This window comes from Salmo salar, chromosome ssa01 (assembly GCF_905237065.1).
Source record: "Salmo salar chromosome ssa01, Ssal_v3.1, whole genome shotgun sequence".
NCBI classification, from domain to species: domain Eukaryota; kingdom Metazoa; phylum Chordata; class Actinopteri; order Salmoniformes; family Salmonidae; genus Salmo; species Salmo salar.
Window position 1 is genome coordinate 47,327,402 of NC_059442.1, and position 24,979 is coordinate 47,352,380.

At 42.9% G+C, this 24,979-nt stretch overlaps 1 protein-coding gene and 1 long non-coding RNA gene across 3 annotated transcripts in view; one reads left to right on the forward strand and one right to left on the reverse strand.

The window, feature by feature from the left end:
* gpr137c (G protein-coupled receptor 137c) overlaps positions 1-23,203 on the forward strand; it is a 55,204-nt gene extending 32,001 nt beyond the window's left edge. The window contains exons 2-7 of one of the 2 annotated variants that reach the window (XM_045718600.1): positions 5,045-5,094; positions 6,334-6,565; positions 6,938-7,087; positions 10,763-10,888; positions 14,888-15,012; positions 18,617-23,203. In XM_045718600.1, coding sequence (XP_045574556.1) covers positions 5,045-5,094; positions 6,334-6,565; positions 6,938-7,087; positions 10,763-10,888; positions 14,888-15,012; positions 18,617-18,842 — 909 coding nt within the window. In that variant the 3' untranslated portion in view covers positions 18,843-23,203. Of the gene's footprint in view, positions 1-5,044; positions 5,095-6,333; positions 6,566-6,937; positions 7,088-10,762; positions 10,889-14,887; positions 15,013-18,613 lie in introns of both variants that reach the window. The other variant, XM_014196075.2, reaches the window with a different exon arrangement.
* LOC123743141 (uncharacterized) lies at positions 6,228-7,139 on the reverse strand. The gene is made up of 2 exons (XR_006769939.1): positions 6,927-7,139; positions 6,228-6,549 (listed from the first exon to the last, which is right to left on the reverse strand). It is a non-coding gene; the product is annotated as an uncharacterized lncRNA (long non-coding RNA).
* Positions 23,204-24,979: the final 1,776 nt, after the last annotated feature.

Below are 24,979 nucleotides of genomic sequence, written 5' to 3' on the forward strand. Positions count from 1 at the left end.
CGAACAGGTCTACGGGCTGAGTCATACACAATAAAATCCTACTCCGATGAGTTAAGCCTTTTGTTTCGGTATGTTGCATTGAAAGTTGCTAATATTGCATTGATTCGATCACAATGTCCACGGTTAAGGGAGATGTCGATAGTGTTAACTAACATGGAAAACTTGAGAAAGTTCAATCTCATGCTTCTCTCCATGGTCTGATATTTCTTCTGCGCATGCGCGCAGCTTAGAGGGAACATTGCCTACCATCTATGCTAAGAATCAGGTGACTTAGATTGACTGACAGACATTAACAAACCAATACCAAGTGTTGTAGACAAGTAATCCTAGCCCAGGAGTCTGAGAATTTAGTATCAGGCTGAAATACAAACTAAATGTTACTCCTTTTCGCAATTGTTTCACTCTCAAAATGGAATGGTGAACAAAATTCAGTGTGGATTCCCGGGTAGCTAGTCGAATAGGGGACAAGCAGGAATTACTAACAAAGGCGTCATGCCTTTGTCCTGTTCAGATTTGTCTTGTTAAAAACAGCCTACATTGGCTGCTCTAAAAACAGCCCTAAAATTCAAATTAGAGCATGACAGACGTAGGTTTACCATGTTGAGAAATAAGGTGACGAAAGAAATCAGACAGGCCAAGGCAAACTTTTTTTATTAACATAATTGGTGAGGCAAAGGGAAATTCTAAATTGATCTGGGAGAATCTAAAAAAGTTAACAGGGAAAGATCATAGTAATAATGCAAAAAGACTAGAAATCATGGTGAATAACAATCTAACACAGGATGCAGTCGAAATAGCGATAGCCTTCAATTCCTACTTTATTGACTCTGTCAAGGTACTGACACAGAACCCCTCCACTGGTTTATTGGGCTCAGTGCTAGTGAATGACGCTCAACCTAAGGGAGGTTTCTGAGTCAAAGGTGAACAAGGTGATTAGCTCACTAAAGAACTCTAAATCCAAAGATGTGTTTGGGCTGGACTCTACCTTTCTTAAAAACTACAAAGAGTCACTCATTGGCCCCATTACTAAGGTCACCAACACATCTATTGGTCTGGGGGTGTTTCCAAGGGTATGGAAGTCAGCCATAATAACGGCCATCTTTAAATCGGGCGACCCTGCTGACGTGAGTAACTACAGGCCCATTAGTATACTACCTGTAGTGTCGAAGGTTGTTGAAAAGTGTGTAGCAGAACAACTGATTTCCCACCTCAACAACAGCCCCTTCACATTACACTCCATGCAGTTTGGCTTCAGAGCGAAACACTCCACAGAAACGGCCAATTGCTTTCTTCTGGAAAATGTGAAGTCCAAGATGGACAAAGGGGGCGTTGTTGGGGCTGTGTTTCTGGACCTAAGGAAGGCTTTCGATACTGTTAACCATGAGATTATCATCACAAAATTGTCCAAGTTCAACTTTTCCCCCGATGCCTTGAGATGGATGAAATCATACCTTGAAGGCAGAACTCAGTGTGTCAGAGTGAGCAATGAGCTGTCGCCCACTCTTAGCTATGATGTGGGCGTGCCCCAAGGGTCAATACTGGGGCCCCTCCTGTTCAGCCTGTACATTAATGATCTGCCTTCTGTCTGCACTGGGTCTGAAGTTCAAATGTATGCAGATGATACAGTGATATATGTGCATGCAAAGAGCAAACAACAAGCTGCACAAGAACTCACTACTGTAATGGTCCAGGTTACAAAGTGGCTCAGTGACTCGTGTTTGCATCTCAATGTGAAAAAAACTGTTTGCATGTTCTTCACAAAGAGGGCAACAGATGCTACTGAGCCAGATGTCTATGTGTCAGGGGAGAAGCTCCAGGTGGTATCTGATTTTAAGTACCTTGGCATCATACTTGATTCCAACCTCTCTTTTAAAAAGCATGTGAAAAAGGTAATTCAAATAACCAAATTCAACCTAGCTAATTTTCCGATTTATACGAAATAGTTTGACCACAGAGGTAGCAAGACTGTACTTCAAATCGATGATACTCCCCCACTTAACATACTGCTTGACTAGTTTGCTATACAACATTAAAACCTATTCAGTCTGTCTACAAACAGGCTCTCAAAGTGCTCGATAGGAAGCCCAATAGCCATCATCACTGTTACATCCTCAGAAAGAATGAGCTCCTGAGTTGGGAAAATCTTGTGCAATACACCGACGCATGTCTTGTATTCAAGATCCTAAATGGCCTATTTTTGTTAAACAGAAAACCCAAACATATGGCTGCAGATCCACAAGGTCTGCCATGAGAGGTGACTGTATAGTTCCCTTACGGAAAAGCACCTTTAGTAAATCCGCTTTCTCTGTGAGAGCGTCCCATGTCTGGAATACACTGCCATCAGACACACATAACTGCACCACATATCACACTTTCACAAAATGCATGAAGACATGGCTAAAGGTCAATCAGATTTGTGAACATAATCCCTAGCTGTGTATTGCCGCTTTCCATGTTGTCTGTAGCTTGTGAGGTGTGGAAACACTGTTGTTTTTATGGATTTTGTCTTGTTGCTTTTTGTTCTATGTTGCTCTGTCTGTATGCTACATCTTGCTTGTCCTATGTTGCTCTGTCTGTATGCTATGTCTTGCTTGTCCTATGTTACTCTGCGTGTGCTCACTGTTCAATGATTGTCTATATTGTAATTGTTTTTAATAACCTGCCCAGGGACTGCGGTTGAAAATTAGCCGGCTGGCTAAAACCGGCACTTTTACTGAAACGTTGATTAATGTGCACTGTCCCTGTAAAAATAAAATAAACTCAAACTAAAAAAAAATATACATATATTTTGGGCGGTTTCTCTGTAGTACTACTACTAGCCACCTAGCAATTTTATGAAGTTGACTTTAGCTTGCCCACGTAGGTTCCCAATCTCCCAACCTCATAACTAGCTACCAATAAGCCATTTCAGGTTATCAATGATGTTTGAGTGGCTAGCTTGTCTAACTATCTTAGCTAGCATGCCTGCTGGCAAGGTTGGTAGACATGGTAGAAGCAAGCCATTGTTTAATGTACTGAATAAGACTCACATTCCTTTCAAACTTTCACCCAGATTTTAGCAGAGTTATGGAGAAGCATATTTAGTTTCTTTAAAAAAAAAAATAAACACCAGTCAGGAGGATACAAACAGCTCAAGAGGTATGCTTAGATATGCAGAAAAATTAACATTTTTGACATAGAATTAAGAATAATGATTGTGGCTCTAGAGTGCAGGAAAAGGGTGTTTACATTTTTTTTCTTTTTTAGCCAGTTTAAGGGGGGCCTAGCACCCCCGAGTCATCCTCACGTACTTTGTGCCCCCTCAGATTTTTAGGGTGCATGAAGGCCCTGATTACTAACCCTCCTTTCCCAGCTTTGCTGTCTGCCTCCCCCCTCCTCAGCCCTCTCTCTATCTGGCCCAGTCCAGCCTTAGTGTGCAATCAGATTAGATTCAGGCTTTCTGCCTGGTTGGGTGCCTGGCTGGCAGGCTGGAGAGACTGAGAAACCTCCACTACACAGGTGTTAATCCTTCCCCAAACCCCCTCAACACACTGACACTGACTGACACAAGCACTCTGACACAGACATGAAGGGGAAAATTCAGATGCACACATAGACACACACACACACACACACACTTACACAGACATGTACAGGAACATTCAGATACAGACCCATAAACTGTACACGTTCTCTGAACTGGGTAATATTTCAACACATTATTACATTGCACACACACACAATACATGCTCATGAACTCTGAACCTGGTCATTTGCAAGGTGTGTATTTTAGGCCCCCCCACACACACACACACACACACACACACACAGAGAGATATAGCCCTGCCAGGGGAACAAGTGTTGGGAACCCATTGTACAGGCCCTTCACCACTAGGTCAGATATCAAAGATCCCCCAGACAGAGCTCCGCCAGGGTGACCAGTGATACTGATAATAACAGCGTGAAATGGCCTGCTTTGAAGACCATTGATATGGGAGAAGCATCTCTGAGAGAATGTTTTCTGGATCTCTTTCATCATAATGGCTGCCTTTTTTTATTATGTTTTGTTAGAATCTCTGTTAGAGATTCAGGGCAACATTGCCATAATGCAAAATAATTGTGCAAAGTGGAAAAATGATGAAACTATAAAAATGACACCCTCAGAATTTTAAAGGCTGCTATGTTGTCACATGGCACAGTCCGAGACAATCACGTTTGACTAGAAATGCACATAGAGGACAGTTTCCTTGCCTTGTTAACATTATCCTCATGTTGTGTAAACTGCTGTATCGAGGAATGTGTTTATAGGCCCCATGATGGCTCTGTGCTCTACTCTTTTTGCTCTGGGACTGCTTCATCGTTAAGAATAGAAAGAAGGGAAGGGACACAGCGGTTCAAAGGTGGAGGAGAGTAAAGAGCAGAGGGAAGAGGGAAGAGAAGAGTCTGTCTCCCCCGCTGCTCACCCTCTCTTCATATGGCTTCTAGCCAGCCCCACAAATTTAGCCAAAATTTTAGGCCTATCTGGGCACAGCCTCAGTTATAGACGCTGACTGATAATTTCTCAACAAGCCTCTGTGGCAGAATGCCAAGGCACTGACACTAGAGACCTTAACCCCATCGGCGTCTGCGTCCCCCGACGGTCAGTCCGCAGATGTTGCAGAACGGTTGGTCTCCTTTGTCCCCAGAATTGTACCCTTTTCACACTATTGTGCTGTCCCAAACTGTACTGGCTTGGACATTTTCTTTTCACTTTGTCAGCAACTATGGTGGACCGTGGATGTGTAATCAGGGCAGCTCAGTACAGCTTGGTTGGGCTCAGCTCTGTTCAGCTCAGTAGTGTGAAAAGTATTTTGAAGACCTAATACTGATTGCATGTATTCAACGCTTTACCCCCTTTCGTAGCCCACCAGCCCGGCACCCACCTTTTGTGATTCATGTTGGCGTCTATTTTGAGTGACACTGCTGCCACCACATGCTTTTCTGTGCTCCTCAGCAATATCAATGTGTGAATGTTTAATGATGAGTAAGCTGTTAATAACAATGTGTCCCTTCTCTGTCTCCCCAGGTAATGTTTAAAGCCAAAGCAAAATATTCTCCGGAGCTCAACAAATACAAGTTAGTGGAATTTTTGCTGACTCCGTGTCTGAGTTAGTCTAACTGAGTTTATACTGAGTGGGGTGAGGCGAGGGACAATGCAGGGGAGAGGATGTTGGTCAGGAAGGCATCAAATGGCCAATAACCCAAATGAAAGCTGGTGTATGGGAATGGACAGTGTTTTCTTAAAACGATGCCATGAGAGTTGAAATGCCATGGCTGTTTGAAAAGACACACAATAAAGCCTTATGGTGGGACCTTGTCAAACCCCCCTCCCCCTCCAAAATGTACCGGTCATCTGTAGCGACGTTTCGTTTTAATGTCATATGTTGGACAATGTTTAACATCCTTTTACTCTCCGTCCGTCTATAATGCTGAACTATTATGAACTACTGAGTTCCTCACACTGGGCACCATCATGTAAGATAGTGTGTACACTTATTACTATGAAATTATTAATGGGGTACCAGTACTTTCCCGGTCATCTGTTACTAAGTGAAAAAGGTTGATGCATTGCAATGCTACCATTTCTTCCAATTGCAAATCACTCAATGGAAATAACATAACATGAAGACGACACTCTAGTACGTTCTTACTAGAATGGGATCGTTCAAACCTTTGGTGGCAACATGGCTCTCGTTCAGATACTCAGTGCCCTAGTTACAAAACCAAGTTGGCCAAGCTCTGTACAGTATCAATGATTGACTTTCACTGTATGTTATTGTAGATACAGTGGAACGGACTGTCCAGTAACCTTGATTAAGTCTAATAATGCCTCTGAGCTTCGTCTTAGCTGTCTCCACCCTTGGCTGTTTGATGTGGACGGGGGAAGGTGGTGTCTGAATTTCTGGACTAATAAACACTTTGATCACCCAGCCGATTAATGTCTGATGCGAAATGAAAAGCTGCAAACTGAAATCCCCAAATCCACCACACACCCTCCTCCCCCCTTTCCATCCCAGTTCTCTACAATCCCCAGCACCACACACGTAGGCACACACACATGCACAATTGCACACACACAAAGCATTCACAAACACAACCCATACACACATCCTGCAAGGGGGAGGGGGGTAAAGGAAGAGAGGAGCAGAGCAGGTGAAGGCAAAAGGGGGAACTGAGAAGTTTGACTGACCCAATGCAGTAGAATGGAATGGGGTGTTTTAAGCTTTATTAATTTATTGTTGTGTAGAATTATTGTAATGTTGTGTATTGTAAGCTAGTTCTTGTACCACCTATAATTGTGGGGTTTTTTCGCAGGTTGACCATGCATCTGGCATTCATCTTTGCCAGCCTTTTCTTCCTCGTGGTAAACCTGACATGTGCCATGCTGGTGCAGGGTGGCATGGTGGGCGAGGCAGAGGTGCGGCAGGTGGTGCTGGCCCGGGTGCTGGTCAACGACAGCCTCTTCGTACTCTGCGCCATTTCGCTGGCTGTGTGCATTTTCAAGATTGCCAAGATGTCCTCGTCCAACGTCTACCTCGAATCCAAGGTACAGGACGGTCCATCAATCAAGCATTAACTCAATCAATTAGCCAATAAGTCACTTAACCAATTAACCAACTAAACAATCAGTTACTTAATCAATCAATTCATTGATTAATCATCTTTATCATCCCTTAGTGCTCTAGAGGTGCACCATATGGCAGGTAGCCTAGCGGGTAAGAGCATTGGGCCAGTAACTGAAAGGTCGCTGGTTCGAATCCTGAGCCGACTAGGTGAAAAATCTGTCTGTGCCCTTGAGCAAGGCACTTTATCCCAATTGCTCCTGAAAGACGCTCTGGACAAGTGTCTGCTAAATGACTAAAATCAAAAAATGTAAATACAATATCTCTCTCTCACCCTCTCCCTACCTTCGCTGTAGGGTACGTCAGTGTGCCAAGCTACTGCCATAGGTGCTGCAGTCATCCTGCTCTACACGTCCAGGGCCGGCTATAACCTGGTGGTGGTGGCTCTCTCTCCGGAGAACCGTCCCAGCGCCTTTAACTACAGCTGGTACAACGTCTCTGACCAGGTAGGATTGCCGTGGTTAGGAATACACACACGGAAAATGTTGACGATGATCATGAAGATTGTTAGTGTTAAGTCACTGGCAGAGGACTAGGGGCGTGTGTGTGAGGGTGTGTCAGGCCTGTTAAACCTTCAGTGAACCCTGCTGTCCTAGATATTCAAAGCTCGCTGTTCTACCAGCCAAACACTCACCCCGGGTGTCTGACATAGTTAATCATCTATTATAGGGCTGATCAGTCTGCAAACACTGTGTGGTGTGTGGTGTCTGTCTGTCTGTCTGTCTGTCTGTCTGTCTGTCTGTCTGTCTGTCTGTCTGTCTGTCTGTCAATGAATAGGCTATGTCTGCAACTAATCGGCAGTCACATCCATTCTGCATTAGTTGCATAGATGATAGTTCACACACATTTTTTTTGTTTTCTCTGTCACACGTGTATGCCCAATTTAAGTGTCAATGTGTGTTCAATGTGGATATGTCTGTGCCCGTCTGTGTGTGTTCGGCTTTTACATGACTCTGTGTGTTTGTGTCTGCGCGCACGTACGCTCCGATGAGTGTTTGTGTTTGTGTGTGTGCATGTGTTGTTTGTGCCTGTGAACACTAAGCTCTCTTATATGACTCTATATTTAAATGTTTATCCCACTTATACAACAGTTGCCAAAGAAAACAACACTAAAGCACACATGTACTGGTAGAAATAACATGTTTTCAATTACAATTTAATTTTGATAGCTGAATTCATACTTTCTCATCTATTAACAAAATCAGGTTGTTAATTCTTTAAGGACGAGCACTATATGTACCATATGTGTGTATGAGTCCCTCTGTGTGTATCTGTGCATACATCTCATGTTTACAACCATTCTCCATAGTCTCCCTTCTAAGTTGACACTTGGCTTGAGTTCAATCTGTCCAGAAGACATTGATGACAGAGCCATTCTATCCAGATCTGTTTGCTGAGAGCTCTGTGGCTTCTGCAGCAACAATCCATTTGAGGGGATTTGTGAGGATATGGGCTCTGTGGGGGAAAGGTCTTCATTTGTCTATAAATAACCCAGCCAGGCGAGGAGAGGGGGGAGCACAGCAAAGGGCTGCCTGGTGCTAGTTACCTAGATCTGGTCTCAAACCCTTAGACAGACGGCCCTGTACTGTAGGTTTTCCTAGTTCCCTAGGCCATTCTTGGGCCACTGTGTGTGTTTGGGTGACTGTCTGTCTTGGTTTATTGGTTTAAATGTGTCTTGTTGAGTAAGTGTGTCACAAATACATACACCCGCAGACACACACACACACACACACACACACACACACACACACACACACACACACACACACACACACACACACACACACACACACACACACACACACACTCACGTGTCTTTGTTTCTGTTTCTATGTCTACAATCTTATCTATCTAATCTATCCTCGTCAGTTTGTGTCTATATTTGGGATTATCTGAGAAATTATCTTAAAATACGTTTCTGTCTCAGTTGAGGGCTGACCCCATTTAGTCGATTGTTTGGTCGATACGCTGTTGGTTGGCCAAGATCTTTTTCTGTTGAGTAGTCGCAAACAATATTGAACAAAAATATAAATGCAACATGCAACAATTTGAATGATTTTACTGAGTTACAGTTCATATAAGGAAATCAGTCAATTGAAATCAATTAATTAGGCCCTAATCTATGGATTCCACATGACTGGGTAGGGGTGCAGCCATGGGGAGCCAGGCCCAGCCAATCAGAACGAGTTTTTCCCCACAAAAGGGCTTTAATACAGACATAAATACTCCTCAGTTTCATCAGCTGTCCTGATCGCTGGTCTCAGACGATCTCGCAGGTGAAGAAGCCAGATCTGGAGGGCCTTGGCTGGCGTGGTTACATGTGATCTGCGGTTGTGAGGCTCGTTGGACATACTGCCAAATTCTCTAATTATGGCTTATGGTAGAGAAATTCGCAGGCAACAGCAGTGGTGGACATTCCTTCAGTCAGCATGCTAATTGCACACTCCCTCAAAATTTGAGACATCTGTGGCATTGTGTTGTGTGGCAAAACTGCACATTTTATTGGGAGAAGTTGCTCTCGGAGGATGTGTTGGTACCATTATTTATTCATGGCTGTGTTCTTAGGCAAAATTGTCAGTGAGCCCACTCCCTTGGCTGAGAAGCAACCCCACACATGAATGGTCTCAGGATGCTTTACTGTTGGCATGACACAGGACTGATGGTAGCGCTCACCTTGTCTTCTCCGGACAAGCTCGTTTCCGGATGCCCCAAACAATCGGAAAGGGGATTCATCAGAGAAAATGACTTTACCCCAGTCCTCAGCAGTCCAATCCCTGTACCTTTTGCAGAATATTAGTCTGTCCCTGATGTTTTTCCTGGAGAGAAGTGGCTTCTTTCCTGCCCTTCTTGACACCAGGCCATCCCCCAAAAGTCTTCGCCTCACTGTGCGTGCAGATGCACTCACACCTGCCTGCTTCCATTCCTGAGCAAGCTCTGTACTGGTGGTGCCCCGATCCCGCAGCTGAATCAACTTTAGGAGACGGTCCTGGTGCTTGCTGGACTTTTTTGGACGCCTTGAAGCCTTTTTCACAACAATTGAACCGCTCTCCTTGAAGTTCTTGATGATCCGATAAATGGTTGATTTAGGAGCCATCTTACTGGCAGCAATATCCTTGCCTGTGAAGCCATTTTTGTGCAAAGTAATGATGACGGCACGTGTTTCCTTGCAGGTAACCATGAATGACAGAGGAAGAACAATGATTCCAAGCACCACCCTCCTTTTGAAGCTTCCAGTCTGTTATTCGAACTCAATCAGCATGACAGGGTGATCTCCAGCCTTGTCCTCGTCAACACTCACACCTGTGTTAACGAGAGAATCACTGACATGATGTCAGCTGGTCCTTTTGTGGCAGGGCTGAAATGCAGTGGAAATGTTTTTTGGGGATTCAGTTTATTTGCATGGCAAAGAGGGACTTTGCAATTAATTGCAATTCATCTGCTCACTCTTCATAACATTCAGGAGTATATGCAAATTGCCATCATACAAACTGAGCCAGCAGACTGTGAAAATAAATATCTGTGTCATTCTCAAAACTTTTGGCCACGACTGTATATACAGTACCAGTCAAAAGTTTGGAAGGACCTAATCATCCCAAATAGTGCTATCTTCTGTATACCACTCCTACTGTACCTTGTCACAACACAACTGATTGGCTCAAACACATTAAGAAGGAAATCAATTCCACAAATTAACTTTTAACAAGGCACACCTGTTAATTGAAATGCATTACAGGTGACTACCTCATGAAGCTGGTTGAGAGAATACCAAGCGTGTGCAAAGCTGTCATCAAGGCAAAGGGTGGCTACTTTGAAGAATCTTTAATCTAAAATATTTTGATTTGTTAAACACTTTTTTGTTTACTACATGATTCCATATGTGTTATTTCATAGTTTTGATGTCTTTACTATTATTATACAATGTAAAAAATAAAAACCCTGGAATGCGTAGATGTGTCCAAACTTTTGACTGGTACTGTATATGTATAGTTTAAGCTAGAGATATGTTTTTGCATTGGAATGCATCTCAATCCACCGCATCCACCGATCGTCTGTAGCTTCTGTGTTATTTTTTCTGTGTTTCATTTCTCTAATTGTTGGATCTCTGTGTGTTTTCCCTCCAGGCAGACATAGAGAAGATCAGTGGAGAGGCCTACATTATTTTTGGGATCATCCTCTTTTTCTGGGAGCTGCTACCCACCAGTCTGGTCGTGGTCTTCTTCAGGGTACAGAGGCCCAATCAGAACCTAGTAAGACCATTTACTTCATGTATACTATCCAATCAGGCCCAATCAGTACCTAGTAAGACAATTGCCTTCCTGACAGTATACCAGTCAATCAATGAGCTAAGGCTGGGCGATATGGCCTAAAACCAATATCTAACATTTTTTCAAACTTATAGGCGATTCACGATATATACTGTATCTCGATTTATTTTATGTTCTCTAAATAAGCTTTGTTTACAATTGAATGTAAAATACACTGCATTTAAAACAGTCAGCAATAATCTAATGAATTCAGAGCTTGTGAAATTATACCTAGGCTGAATATATGCGGGGTTGGCAGGTAGCCTAGGTTAGAGCATTGGGCCAGTAACCGAAAGGTTGCTAGATCGAATCCCTGAGCTGACAAGGTAAAAAAATCTGTCGTACTGCCCCTGAACAGTTAACCCACTGTTCCTAGGATGTCATTGTAAATAAGAATTTGTTCTTAACTGACTTACCTAGTTAAATTTAAAAAATAAAGAAAGTATGCCTTCCACAACCATAAGACCCAATAATAATGTAATTATTTGATCAATATAGTTGTACCTGCTTTTTTTTGCAATAGTCAATGATCTGGCTTTCAGGTCTGTCTATAAAAATTCCCTTTATGTTACAAATTTAATCTGAACCATGCATAATGCACATGTACTAATAATGTAGCAGGCATTATAGATAATAAACACCGGTCTCATAAACAATCTCTCAAGCACAAGCCCACATGCTAGTGAGCAGCCAGCTAATATTTATATTTCGAGTTTAGCCAACTTGGATCTAGGTATAATTACACAAGCTCACAACCTTCTGTCCGTCTCCAACTGTTTGAACAGCATGCTAGCCTGTCCTCTGTGTTCAGATGTTGAAATCACTACCTTATTTCTCAGAATGAGAACGAGTTGACAATTCCTTATATAATTGTTTTATGCTTATTGCGCATTTATAAAACACAGACTAAACAGCTAGTATATCTTTATCTGACTAAAATGCTGCAAGTGATACGTGGTACTGTAATGCGTGTGCGACAAACTGAGCATTAATTTTCCAGAATGAATGTTCATTGGTACATCTGTTTAGTTTGTCTGCTCTGCTCAGAATTTGAAGAGTTGAAACATAAACAGGGTATGGTTCGAAAGGTTAACTTCTCCTCTATTACAGTAAAATAATCTCCATGTGTTTCGGTGTCCATATGACCGATTCTGTTGGACCAAACCTCAAATGCAAATAGCAAGTTAAAACCGTTTGTCGAGGCCTCCCGATTGGCACAGTGGTCTAAGGCACTGCATCGCAGTGCTAGCTGTGCCACTAGAGATCCTGGTTCAAGTCCAGGCTCTATCGCAGCTGGCCGCGACCGGGAGACCCATGGGGTGGCGCACAATTGGCCCAGCGTCATCCGGGTTAGGGGAGGGTTTGGCCGGTAGTGATGTTCTTGTCCCGTCGCGCACTAGCGACTCCTGTGGCGGGCCGGGCGCAATGCACGCTGACACGGTCGCCAGGTGTACAGTGTTTCCTCCGACACATTGGTGCGGCTGAGTTCCGGGTTAAGCGAGCAATTTGTCAAGAAGTAATGCAACTTGGCTGAGTTGTGTTTTGGAGGACGCATGGCTCTATCCCGAGTCCCTACAGGAGTTGCAGCAATGGGACAAGACTGTAACTACAAATTGGATACCACGAAAACATTTTATACAAAAAAAACCTTTGTCAGAAGGGTAGAAGTGATCTTTCATTTTTGTTGTTGTGAGTGGTTGGGGGGGGGGGGGGCTTGGGAGAAAGATGTGAAGCGAGAGGTTTCACTCGCAAAAATCTGTCAAAAATAAGCCCAATGCGTTTCTATGTGCATATTGAATTGTCCCAAAGGCCTGCCTTCCTGCCAACGACTCCCATTGTTAGGGCAGAGATATGAGCATCTCATCATTATATACAGATCTCTGGTGTAAATGGGAAGGTGCACAGTACAGAAGGAACGAATGAGACGAAACCAAAAAGACAACGTCAACAAGCGGACATAAACGCTCATAAAAATGAAAAATATTTTCAAAAACTTGATTCTGCGAGACATGCATTTGGAATATCGCGCGAAAACATACATTCAAATCGATTGGATATATTGCCCAGACCTACAAGGTGCTCACATTAATCATATGTGTTTGAATGCACATTAGTCAAATATTTGCCTACCTCAGTACAGGGTAGCTTAAAACAGCATTAGGTTTTATGTGGCCTTTATTTTAATCTTGTTCTCAGTTTCTCTCATCTATACTGAGCAAATACATAAACACAACATGTAAAGTGTTGGTCCCATGTTTCATGAGCTGAAATAAAAGATCCCAGAAATTACTCTCAAATGTTGTGCACAAATTTGTTTACATCCCTGTTAGTGAGCATCTCATTTGCCAAAATAATCAAGAAGCTGAATAAACATCATGATCATTACACAGGTGTACCTTGTGCTGGGAACAATAAAAGGCCACTCTAAAATGTGCAGTTTTGTCACACAACACAATGCCATAGATGTCTCAAGTTTTAAGTGAGTGTGCAATTGGCATGCTGACTGCAGGTGTGTCCACCAGAGCAGTTGCCAGAGAATGTAATGTTAATTTCTCTGCAATAAGCAACCTCCAACGTCGTTTTAGAGAAATTGGCAGTCCGTCCAACAGGCCTCACAACCGCTGACCACATTTAATCACAGCAGCCCAGGACCTTCACATCCAGCTTCTTCGCCTGCGGGATCATCTGAGACCAGCCACCCAGACAGCTGATAAAACTGTGGGTTTGCACAACTGAATAATTTCTGCACAAACTGTCAGAAACCGTCCTAGGGAAGCTCATCTGCGTGCTCGTCATCCTCTCCAGGGTCTTGACCTGACTGCAGTTCGGCGTTCTTTGGGTAAATGCTCACCTTCAATGGCCATTAGCACGCTGGAAAAGTTTGCTCTTAACGGATGAATCCCGGTTTTAACTGTACCGGGCAGATGGCAGACGTATGGGCGAGCGGTTTGCTGATGTCAGAGTGCCCCGTGGTGACGGTTGGGTTATGGAATGGGCAGGCATAAGCTACGGACAACGAACACAATTGCATTTTATCGATGGCAATTTGAATGCACAGAGCTACCGTAACGAGATCCTGAGGGCAATTGTCATGCCATTCATGCCATTCATCACCCATGTTTCAGTATGATAATGCACAGCCCCATGTCGCAAGGATCTGTATGCAGTTCCTGGAAGCTGAAAATGTCCCAGTTCTTCCATGGCCTGCATACTCACCAGACATGTCACCCATTGAGCATGTTTGGGATGCTCTGGATCAACATGTACAACAGCGTGTTCCAATTCCTGCCAATATCCAGAAACTTCACACATCCATTGAAGTGGGACAACATTCCACAGGCCACAATCAACAGCCTGATAAACTCTATGTGAAGGAGATGTGTAGGGCTGCATGAAATGGTGGTCACACCAGATACTGACTGGTTTTCTTATCCACACCCCTAACTTTTTTTTTAAGGTATCTGTGACCAGTCATGTGAAATCCATAGATTAGGGCCTAATGAATTAATTTAAATTGACTGATGTCCTTATATGAACTGTTACACAGTACAATCTTTGAAATTGTTGCGTTTATATTTTTGTTCATTGTAATTTGACATTCATTTATCAGACAGGTGGAAGATACAACCACACTGACTTCGAAACGCTAAAGTTTAGTCATTTAGCAGTGCTTCTTCCTGTAGTGGGCGCATACACTTTTTCATACTGGTCCCCCGTGGGAATCGAACCCACAACCCTGGCATTGCAAGCGCCATGTTCTACCAACTGAGCCACATGAGACCCATAGGAAATGATTTGGTCCCACATACATGTACCTAAAACGATGTACTTACAAGAATATTTCCAGTCTTATTACTATGGTATAAGTTCATGTAAAGTCTTTAAGCATGTTTTTCTTGTCATATATTACTTATTAAGTTGTGAGTGTGTCCTTTTCCCCAGGCACCAGGAGGAATGATCAACAGTCACAGCTTCAGTTCCAAGGCCTATTTCTTTGATAACCCCCGGAGGTACGACAGCGATGATGACCTGTCCAGGAGCAACAACTCCAGAGCAGATCGACCGAGGTGGGTAACAGGCTACTCTATCACTTATAACATCCTATATTGTAAATTCCGTCACCTATAACATCATGCATCCCCTGTACACAGTCACCTACAGTGAGGGAAAAAAGTATTTGATCCCCTGCTGATTTTGTACGTTTGCCCACTGACAAAGAAATGATCAGTCTATAACTTTAATGGTAGGTTTATTTGAACAGTGAGAGACAGAATAACAACAAAAAAATCCAGAAAAACGCATGTCAAAAATGTTATAAATTGATTTGCATTTTAATGAGGGAAATAAGTATTTGACCCCTCTGCAAAACATGACTTAATACTTGGTGGCAAAACCCTTGTTGGCAATCAGAGGTCAGACGTTTCTTGTAGTTGGCCACCAGGTTTGCACACATCTCAGGAGGAATTTTGTCCCACTCCTCTTTGCAGATCTTCTCCAAGTCATTAAGGTTTCGAGGCTGACGTTTGGCAACTCGAACCTTCAGCTCCCTCCACAGATTTTCAATGGGATTAAGGTCTGGAGACTGGCTAGGCCACTCCAGGACCTTAATGTGCTTCTTCTTGAGCCACTCCTTTGTTGCCTTGGCCGTGTGTTTTGGGTCATTGTCATGCTGGAATACCCATCCACGACCCATTTTCAATGCCCTGGCTGAGGGAAGGAGGTTCTCACCCAAGATTTGACAGTACATGGCCCCGTCCATCGTCCCTTTGATGCGGTGAAGTTGTCCTGTCCCCTTAGCAGAAAAATACCCCCAAAGCATAATGTTTCCACCTCCATGTTTGACGGTGGGGATGGTGTTCTTGGGGTCACAGGCAGCATTCCCCCTCCTCCAAACACGGCGAGTTGAGTTGATGCCAAAGAGCTTCATTTTGGTCTCATCTGACTACAACACTTTCACCCAGTTGTCCTCTGAATCTTTCAGATGTTCATTGGAAAACTTCAGATGGGCATGTATATGTGCTTCCTTGAGCAGGGAGACCTTGCGTGTGCTTCAGGATTTCAGTCCTTCACGGCGTAGTGTGTTACCAATTGTTTTCTTGGTGACTATGGTCCCAGCTGCCTTGAGATCATTGACAAGATCCTCCCGTGTAGTTCTGGGCTGATTCCTCACCGTTCTCATGATCATTCCAACTCCACGAGGTGAGATCTTGCATGGAGCCCCAGGCCGAGGGAGATTGACAGTTCTTTTGTGTTTCTTCCATTTGCGAATAATCGCACCAACTGTTGTCACCTTCTCACCAAGCTGCTTGGCGATGGTCTTGTAGCCCATTCCAGCCTTGTGTAGGTCTACAATCTTGTCCCTGACATCCTTGGAGAGCTCTTTGGTCGTGGCCATGGTGGAGAGTTTGGAATCTGATTGATTGATTGCTTCTGTGGACAGGTGTCTTTTATACAGGTAACAAACTGAGATTAGGAGCACTCCCTTTAAGAGTCTGCTCCTAATCTCAGCTCGTTACCTGTATAAAAGACACCTGGGAGCTAGAAATCTTTCTGATTGAGAGGGGGGTCAAATACTTATTTCCCTCATTAAAATGCAAATCAATTTATAACATTTTGGATTTTTTGTTGTTATTCTGTCTCTCACTGTTCAAATAAACCTACCATTAAAATGATAGACTGATCATTTCTTTGTCAGTGGGCAAACGTACAAAATCAGCAGGGGATCAAATACTTTTTTTCCCCTCACTGTATATTGCATCCTATATTGTCCGTATGCAGTCACCTAAATCCATCTTGTATTGCGTGTACAGTCACCTATAACATCCTATATCGCTCAACTAAATTTCCCTGTAACATCCTAAACATCGCTGGTGAAAATTTGCCTGTTACCTAATTTACCCCCCACAGTCACCTATATCATCCTATATCGCGCGTACACAATGCTAACATCCTACATTCCAGCTATGCAGTCGCTTATAGCATCATATTTCCCCTGTACACAGTCATCTATAACAACCTACAGTGCCTTCAGAAAGTATTCCTTCCCCTTGACTTATTCCACATTTTTGTTGTGTTACAGCCTGAATTCAAAATGTATTAAAACAATTTTTTTCTCACCCATCTACGCACAATACCCCATAATGACAAAGTGAAAACATGTTTTTAGAATTTACACAGTATTCACACCTGAGTTAATATATTTAAAACATTTTTAGCACACACTCTTATTCAGAGCGAGTTACAATAGTGAGTGCATACATTTTCATATTTGTTCGTACAATACATGTTAGAATCATATTTGGCAGTGATTACAGCTAAGAGCTTTGCACACCTGGATTGTGCAATATTTGCACATTATTCTTTTAAAAACCTCTTCAAGCTCTGTCAAATTGGTTGTCGATCATTGCTAGACAGCCATTTTCAAGTCTTGCCATAGATGTTCAAGCCAAATTAATTCAAAACTGTAACTAGGCCACTCAGGAACATTCAATGTCCTCTTGGTAAGCAACTCCATGTCCTGCTGAAAAGTGAATTTATCTCCCAGTGTCTGTTGGAAAGCAGAACCAGGGTTTCCTCTAGGATTTTGCCTGTACTTAACTCTATTCCATTTCATTTGATCAGCAACAAAAACTCCCTCGTCCTTCCCGATGACAAGCATACCCATAACATGATGCAGCCACTACTATGCTTGAAAATATGAAGACTGGTACTCTGTGATTTGTCCCAAACATAACGCTTTGTATTCAGGACATAAATGTAATTTCTTTGCCATTTAAAAAAAAAAAGAATGTTTTGCTTTATTGCAAACAAGATGCATGTTCACTCTGTCATTTAGGTAAGTATTGTGGAGTAACTACAATGTTGTTGATCCATCCTCAGTTATCACCACCATTAAACTCCTTAACTGTTTTAAAGTCACCATTGGCCTCATGGTGAAATCCACGAGCGGTATCCTTCCTCTCCGGCAACTGAGTTAGAAAGGATGCCTGTATCTTTGTAGTGACTGGGTGTATTGATACACCATCCAAAGTGTAATTAATAACTTCACCATGCTCAAAGGGATATTCAATATCTGCTTTTCTTTTACCTATCTACAAATAGGGGCATTGAAAAACCTTCCTGGTCTTTGTGATTGAATCTGTGTTTCAAATTCACTGCTCCACTGAGGGACCTTGCAGATAATGTATATGTAGTGTACAGAGATGAGGTAGTCATTCAAAAATCATGTTAAACACTATTATTGTCAATACAACTTATTTTGTGACTTGTTAAGCAATTCTTTTCCTCCTTAACTTATTTAGGCTTGCCATAACAAAGTGGTTGAATACTTATTAACTTAAAACATTTCAGCTTTTCATTTTTTGTTCATTTGTAAATATTTCTAGAAACATAATTCCACTATTTTGTGTAAGCCAGTGACACAGAATCTCAATTTAATACATTTTAAATTAAGCCTGTAACACAACAAAATCTGGAAAAAGTCAAGGGGTGTGAATACTTTCTCAAAGCACTGTATATGCCCCACAGTCACCTATAACTTCCTGTATTCCCTTTACACAGTCACCCATACAGTCACATATAACATTCTACATCCCCCAGTCAACCTAACGTCTTATATCCCCCATACAGATACAATGCTGAGTTAAGCCTGTCCCTTCCATTCCACAGTAGTTTCCTGTCCTCGACGACCCAGTTGGACCCCAGCTGGTACAGCTCCACCCAGAGGAACGGCAGCCTTACGGGGATCCCCCATCTCCCCACCGGCCCCCAGACCTCCACTGCACCCCTTCTCCTAGCCTACGGCAACATCCAGACCAACCAGCACCATAACTACTATTCCACCCCCCAGAACTACTATTCTACCCCCCAGAATCACTACTGCACCCCTCAGAACTAACCACCCCCGCCGTCCCCATTAGATACCCCTGAAAGTAATCCGGAAAACACAGGAAAGGGGCGCTCCTGACCTTCAGCTACATGGCTACGACCCTCTGGGTTACCCTGGCGATCCTATGACTGGTGCTGTGTGGCCACGCCTCCCTCATTCCAGCTTTGGACCCGCTCCCACCCCACCAGGGCTACTTAACTACCCGTCTTGTTGTAGGCATGGTGACAACCTTTGGGATTTCTGGGGCCAGCCGAGGGGAGATCATTTGAGGTCAGTGGTGGTTAGGGAGTGGTCAGCTGAGTGATATTCCTTTTATTAAAAAAGCTTTCCAACATGTCTAATACCATAGTCCTGGAACTAGAGGTCTGCTACCTGACCCGAGCCCAACGTCCCCGACATTATACATCGGGTTAGGGCCAGGTAGGGTCTATTTTTTTCATCAATAACTAGAGTGTGGGCAGGGCTCGGGTATCACTAGATTGAGCACTAACATTTTGAAGCTGAACCATTTGTGCGTGCTCTGCTGCGCAGTACAGTCATATTTAACTAAGTGCTTCAACCACATCACAAATAAGAGAGGAGAGATTATTTCACAGAAAATAATAATGTTCCTTAGGTTTTTAGGAGTTTAGAGTGATGAAAAGTAGCCCAAGCAGAGCCATTGCTATGGAGACTCAGAGCCACCACGAGCTGAGCGGATGCAGAGCGAGTGACAGACAGGGAGGAGCAGCTAATGGATTTACAAACTGAGGAAGGTATTTCTGATTTTGGGTTTTTGGCAGGGCCTTAAATTTAGCAGAAGCAGTCGGGCCTGGGTAGTGTAGGGCCTGAACATTGTGGGCATGGGTAGGGCTCGGCCTTTAAATTCATGTCCGTGCAGGGCTCTTCCTGGAACATTGTACTATTCCTAAGAAGTGTTTGTATGGAAAGGATTGTGCTTATCAGCTTTTCCACACACACATACTGTATGTTTGTCGGACATCAAACAGAAAAGTTAGTCCTATCTCTTTCAAGGACCAGACAAGTACATGGACCAGCACTTATGTTTTTGCACCCCAAATTTCCTATTTTGCTTTGGTCCAGTGGGCAGTTCTCCCCGCTGCCCCCTACACACAGACTCCCCTCCATGAGTCGGGAGGCGACATTTGCACTTGAAAAAATCCCCTCACTTCACATTCTGAGGACATGACCCTGGCTTTAATGTAGACTCGGCTCTTTATACAATCTCAGACTTTGTGTGTTCCTTCCCTGGACATGTCTCATTTCCCTGTAAAGACCAGTTGTTATCTGAGCAATGAGACATCCATGACCATGTCCTTCTAAACCAACACCAAACGGGGCTAGAATCATGGGCAATGCTCTCAGTATTCGAGCCCAATGTGCACTGGGACACCGTGGGAAAGGTTAATACTTTGTGTGTTTTGAATCTTTCACACTGTCAAAGACTGTGTGAAAGAGGAAGGCCACTTTTGCCAAAGAGCGCACAGATCGAGAGTTGGGCCTAAAATGTAGTCTCGAGCCTCCAGCTTTCCTAGCTCCTTGGGAAGTCCGTTTCGACGAGAGGCCCTAATGGAGCATAGACTGTGGGGAAACAATATGTTTCTGAATGAATTTTCTGATCTGGACCCAGTAAAGTGAATGTACGGATTAAGTGTGGATTGGCGGAGTGATCAGATCAAAATGTTATTATGGTCCAGTTTCATAGTACAGTAGGCTACTCCTGGCAAAGCCCTAGCAAGGTCCCAGCTCAGTTTGTGCTGTCTTTACAACTCTAATGGTCATTGTCACCAGACAGCACAAAAATATCTGGGACCAGGTTAACCGGTGACAGAGAGGGATAGATGGGCTTAAAGACGCCCTCCCTCTCTTTCTATATCCTGACTATAATAGTTGCTGTATACATGTGGTAGTTTACAGCATCAAGATCACCATCATTAGCCTGGACCCAGATCTGTTTGTTTTGTCTTGCCAGCTACTCTGGTCATAGTCACCCCATTGGCCATAAGAGTTGGCAAAATAGCACAGATAGATCTGAGACCAGGATACACCACCATACAGGGACACCTGAAAATGTGCCATTACATGTTACTGTTTGTTTTTTTTCCTTGTGGAAAACGTCTTGCACAAAATGCTGTAATAATCAAAAATTATTAATAAGCTTTATGACCTCCTACTTGTTTCAATTTTAACTGGATTCTGTTTGTTTTTTATACTCCATGGCTACTAATTTGGACTTTTCCATGTCGAGATAGTGGTACGGCCCAGGTGTACAGAGCAAGTATATGTGTGAATGTGTTTGCTAAACATGCTTATATGCACAGAAAGTGTTTAGGTAGGAGGTAAGAAAACTGTTGAAAGACAACCCTTTCCTTTGTTTGTTACTGTTGAACAGAGTTTTGTGTTGTTTGCAAAAACCTGTTCAGAGAGGGCAAGAGGAATTGCTCTCTACACATTTGATATGCCTTCTAATCATATTTTATTTTTTGTTTTGTTTTATTTAGAAATTATTTTCTTCTTTCCTTGCCTTCCTTCCATGAATGTCTGAGATCAAGTGTTGTCGTTGTTGACGTTATACGAGTTGTGTAAATTAATATCTGCTGACAAACACAATCAGTGGGCGAATGCAATCATATTTTAAGTATATTCTTTTTTTTCTTTTTTTTTTAATTACCCCCTTTTCTCCCCAATTTCGCTCCAACTCCACAACGGCATCCTCCGAAACATGACCCGCCAAACCACGCTTCTTAACACCTGTCCGCTTAACCTGGAATTCAGCTGCACCAACGTGTCGGAGGAAACACCGCTCAACTGACGACTGAGGTCAGCTTGCAGGGTCCCAGCCCGCCACAAGGAGCCGCTAGTCCACGATGAGCCAAGTAAAGCCCCCCCCAAACCCTCCCCTAACCCGGACGACGCTGGGCCAATTGTGCGCCGCCCTGTGGGACTCCCGATCATGGCCGGTTGTGACACAGCCCGGGATCGAACCTGGGTCTGTAGTGACACCTCAAGCACTGCGATGCAGTGCCTTAGACCGCTGTGCCACTCGGGAGGCTTTTTAAGTATATTCTATGCTATTTTCTCCCGCCTTCTCTGTGTTTGGGACTGATGTCATTGCATCATATGGCTGATGTCACCTTTTGACCTTTGGTGCTGTGGAGGTCATACAGGAAATGTCCAGTTGGACAGGAAGTGAAAAAGTGTAACCCACAGAGAATGATAGAGGCCTCTAGTGGCCAAAAGGCTGTTTTAGCATGGGCAGCGCCATTGAGGGCTTCCAACATTTTAATGTAGGCAACTGGGTGGGACTTCCATCTTCATTAGCTGATCCCTCCTGATGACCCGGTTGGAGTCATGTCCAACTGGGTCATTAGGAGGGATTAGCCAATTGAAAATGTACTATTTTAAAATGGAGATAGCCTTAATGGAGCTGCTGTCTAAGACCCTAGAATGGCACAGATACAAATATGAGTCCTCTATAGTATAACCGCAGGTTGAACTTCCTCTCACCCTCCCAGGGCCACAAGCCAATTCCAGCCAGCCAGGGGGAACTGCTTTTAAAGATTTTTATTGTATTTTATTCCCCCTTTTTCTTAAAAAATATCATTTTAGAGGTGGATTCTGCAGGGTAATGGATTTGGGTGTAGGAACAAACAGATTGTTGTCTTTCCCTTAATTTGCTCTCAAACTAAGTTGCATACGTGTGTGATGGTTGCAGCAAATCTCTGTCAGTAAGCAAAAGCGAGCAGACAGCTATAATCAATAGGAAAATACTGGCAAATGTTGATATTTTCACCCTTATATCCAAGAACATACAGCATTCTATCTGGCATGATTGCAAATTGTCCTTACTTAAAGAGATAGTCAGATGAAATCGTGGATAACATTTGTATGTCTCTGCGTCCAGTATGAAGGGAGTTAGAGGTATTTTCGTGAGCCAATGCTAGCTAGCGTTAGTTCAATAGACTATTGCTTCAACGCTAGGTAGCAATTACGCTATCGCTAGTCGGCAACTTCCTTCAAACTGAACACAGAGACATAAAAATGGTATCCATGGGTTCATCTGACTCTGGGGAAGTAGATAACGGGCTTCTTTGCAAAAATGTTGAACTCACTCTTTAACAACAACTTATGTTCAATTGTATGAGTTGGAAGTATTGTATTTTTTTGCTGATTTTGTTTCTGTGAAATCTGTTGCTATATAAGATCTTGTGTCTCGCAAAGAGCAGGTTTAGCCTTTTATAATAATTATAATTTGTCTCAAATTCTTTATTGGTGGCCAATGAATGTAACACGTTTACCCATCTTTCATAGATCAGTAAATATGTATGCAAGCACTACCATGTTAAAATAAAGCTTTTCATCTGAATACACAAGGTATAACAAGGGTCCTCTGCAGAACTAGAGGCTGCATTCAAGGGCATGATAGAGCCCCACTGTGGAGGTGTCATAATACCCCAAAAACCTAGCGGTTAAACAGGGAAATGGTTTCAATTGTTTTCCACCATTCACTTGTCCCATTGGAGATTTTAGAAACACTTAAAATAAGGGCTGTGTTTCATATAGGCTTACCCTGGCGTGATGTTTTTATAACCATGAAAATCTCTCAGACAAGGTGACTTTTCATCAATATATATGGCCCTATTTACTCTGATTTGAAAATGCTAATTAGTATCAAAGTAGCCATCATGGAAAAACTACAAATCCCTGCAAACTCCTGCACGTCATCTCTAGCTGACACCTTTGCTAACAGGTATTGTGTCAATTTAAAACATGCACAAGACAGCTCACAGAATTGTCAATTTTAAAGAAATTTAGCCAATTTATTCATTACTACATTTAGCTCACATTGGATAGTGTCACGTCTACTCCCGTTATAGAGAGTTCATCCAGATATTCTTATCTTTGCCACGATTTTGGCAGTCTCATCCAGATCATCATGGCATTTGTAGTTTTTTTTAGGATAGCCACATTAGCAGCAAATTAGTATTTCAATTTGGGAAGGTAAATACAGGCGAATCTATTGATAAGTCACCTTGTCCTAAAGAGATTTACACAGTTGTCAAAACATAATGCCAGGGTAAGCCTACAAGAAACACAGGCCTTATTTTAAGTGTTTCTAAAATGGTGGAAAATGATTGGAACCATTTCCCTGTTTGACCCCTAGGTTTTATGGGTATTATGACTAATATTGTGATATTCTATACATAGCAAAAAAACAAAGATGGGGCGTGTTTATCAAAACATGCAATGGACACCGTTTTGCAACAGAAAATTAACATTTGCATTTCTTATTTGATGTCCAGGTAGTCTCTCCCTGTTTCGTTGTGTTTTGAACACAATGAACACAGCCCAGTTCTCTGAAGGCTCAAGAACCCTCTGGTTATCAATGTGACAGCAATTGATAAATCAACCATAAATAGGAATTGCCCACTTTCTTTGATGGTGCAAACCATAACCAGTGCGTTAAGAGTTGGTTTGCATTCCTAAGTCCTGACCAACATTATCAGCTCACAGAGGTTTCTCTTGTCTGTGAACGACTGGATGTCGAAATTGGGTTTTGTGTCTTGGCCGAACCCTCGACTACGATTCAATTATACGTGTTTTAAAGCAGATCAGGTTTGAGCTCCTGTGTGTTTTGACAAGACTGTTCAATCCACTGTATTCCCACTCATCTCTGATTTTAAGAAGATTTATGATCAAGTTTTGGCTTCACAGATACGAATCTGATCATGTAACTGATGTTGATTCACAGTTGATCCATAATCAACACCCTTCGGGCCTTCCCTGTAGCTCAGTTGGTAGAGCATGGTGTTTGCAACACCAGGGTTGTGGGTTCGATTCCCACGGGGGGCCAGCACAGAAAGAAAAAAAAAATGTATGAAATGTATGCATTCACTACTGTAAGTCGCTCTGGATAAGAGCGTCTGCTAAATGACTAAAATGTAAAATGTTCTGCCTTTACCAATATTCACGAGGATGCTCAAGCATGTGGTCAAAACAGTTAGTGTGAGGAGTTATCAAAGCCAGTGTTTTGCATCGCTTGGAGCAGAGGAAACCCACAGCAGATAGGCAGTGAAATCAGGGGCGGAAATCCCGGGGGGACGGGGGGGACACGACCCCCCCCATCCTGGGAAAAATATGATTTG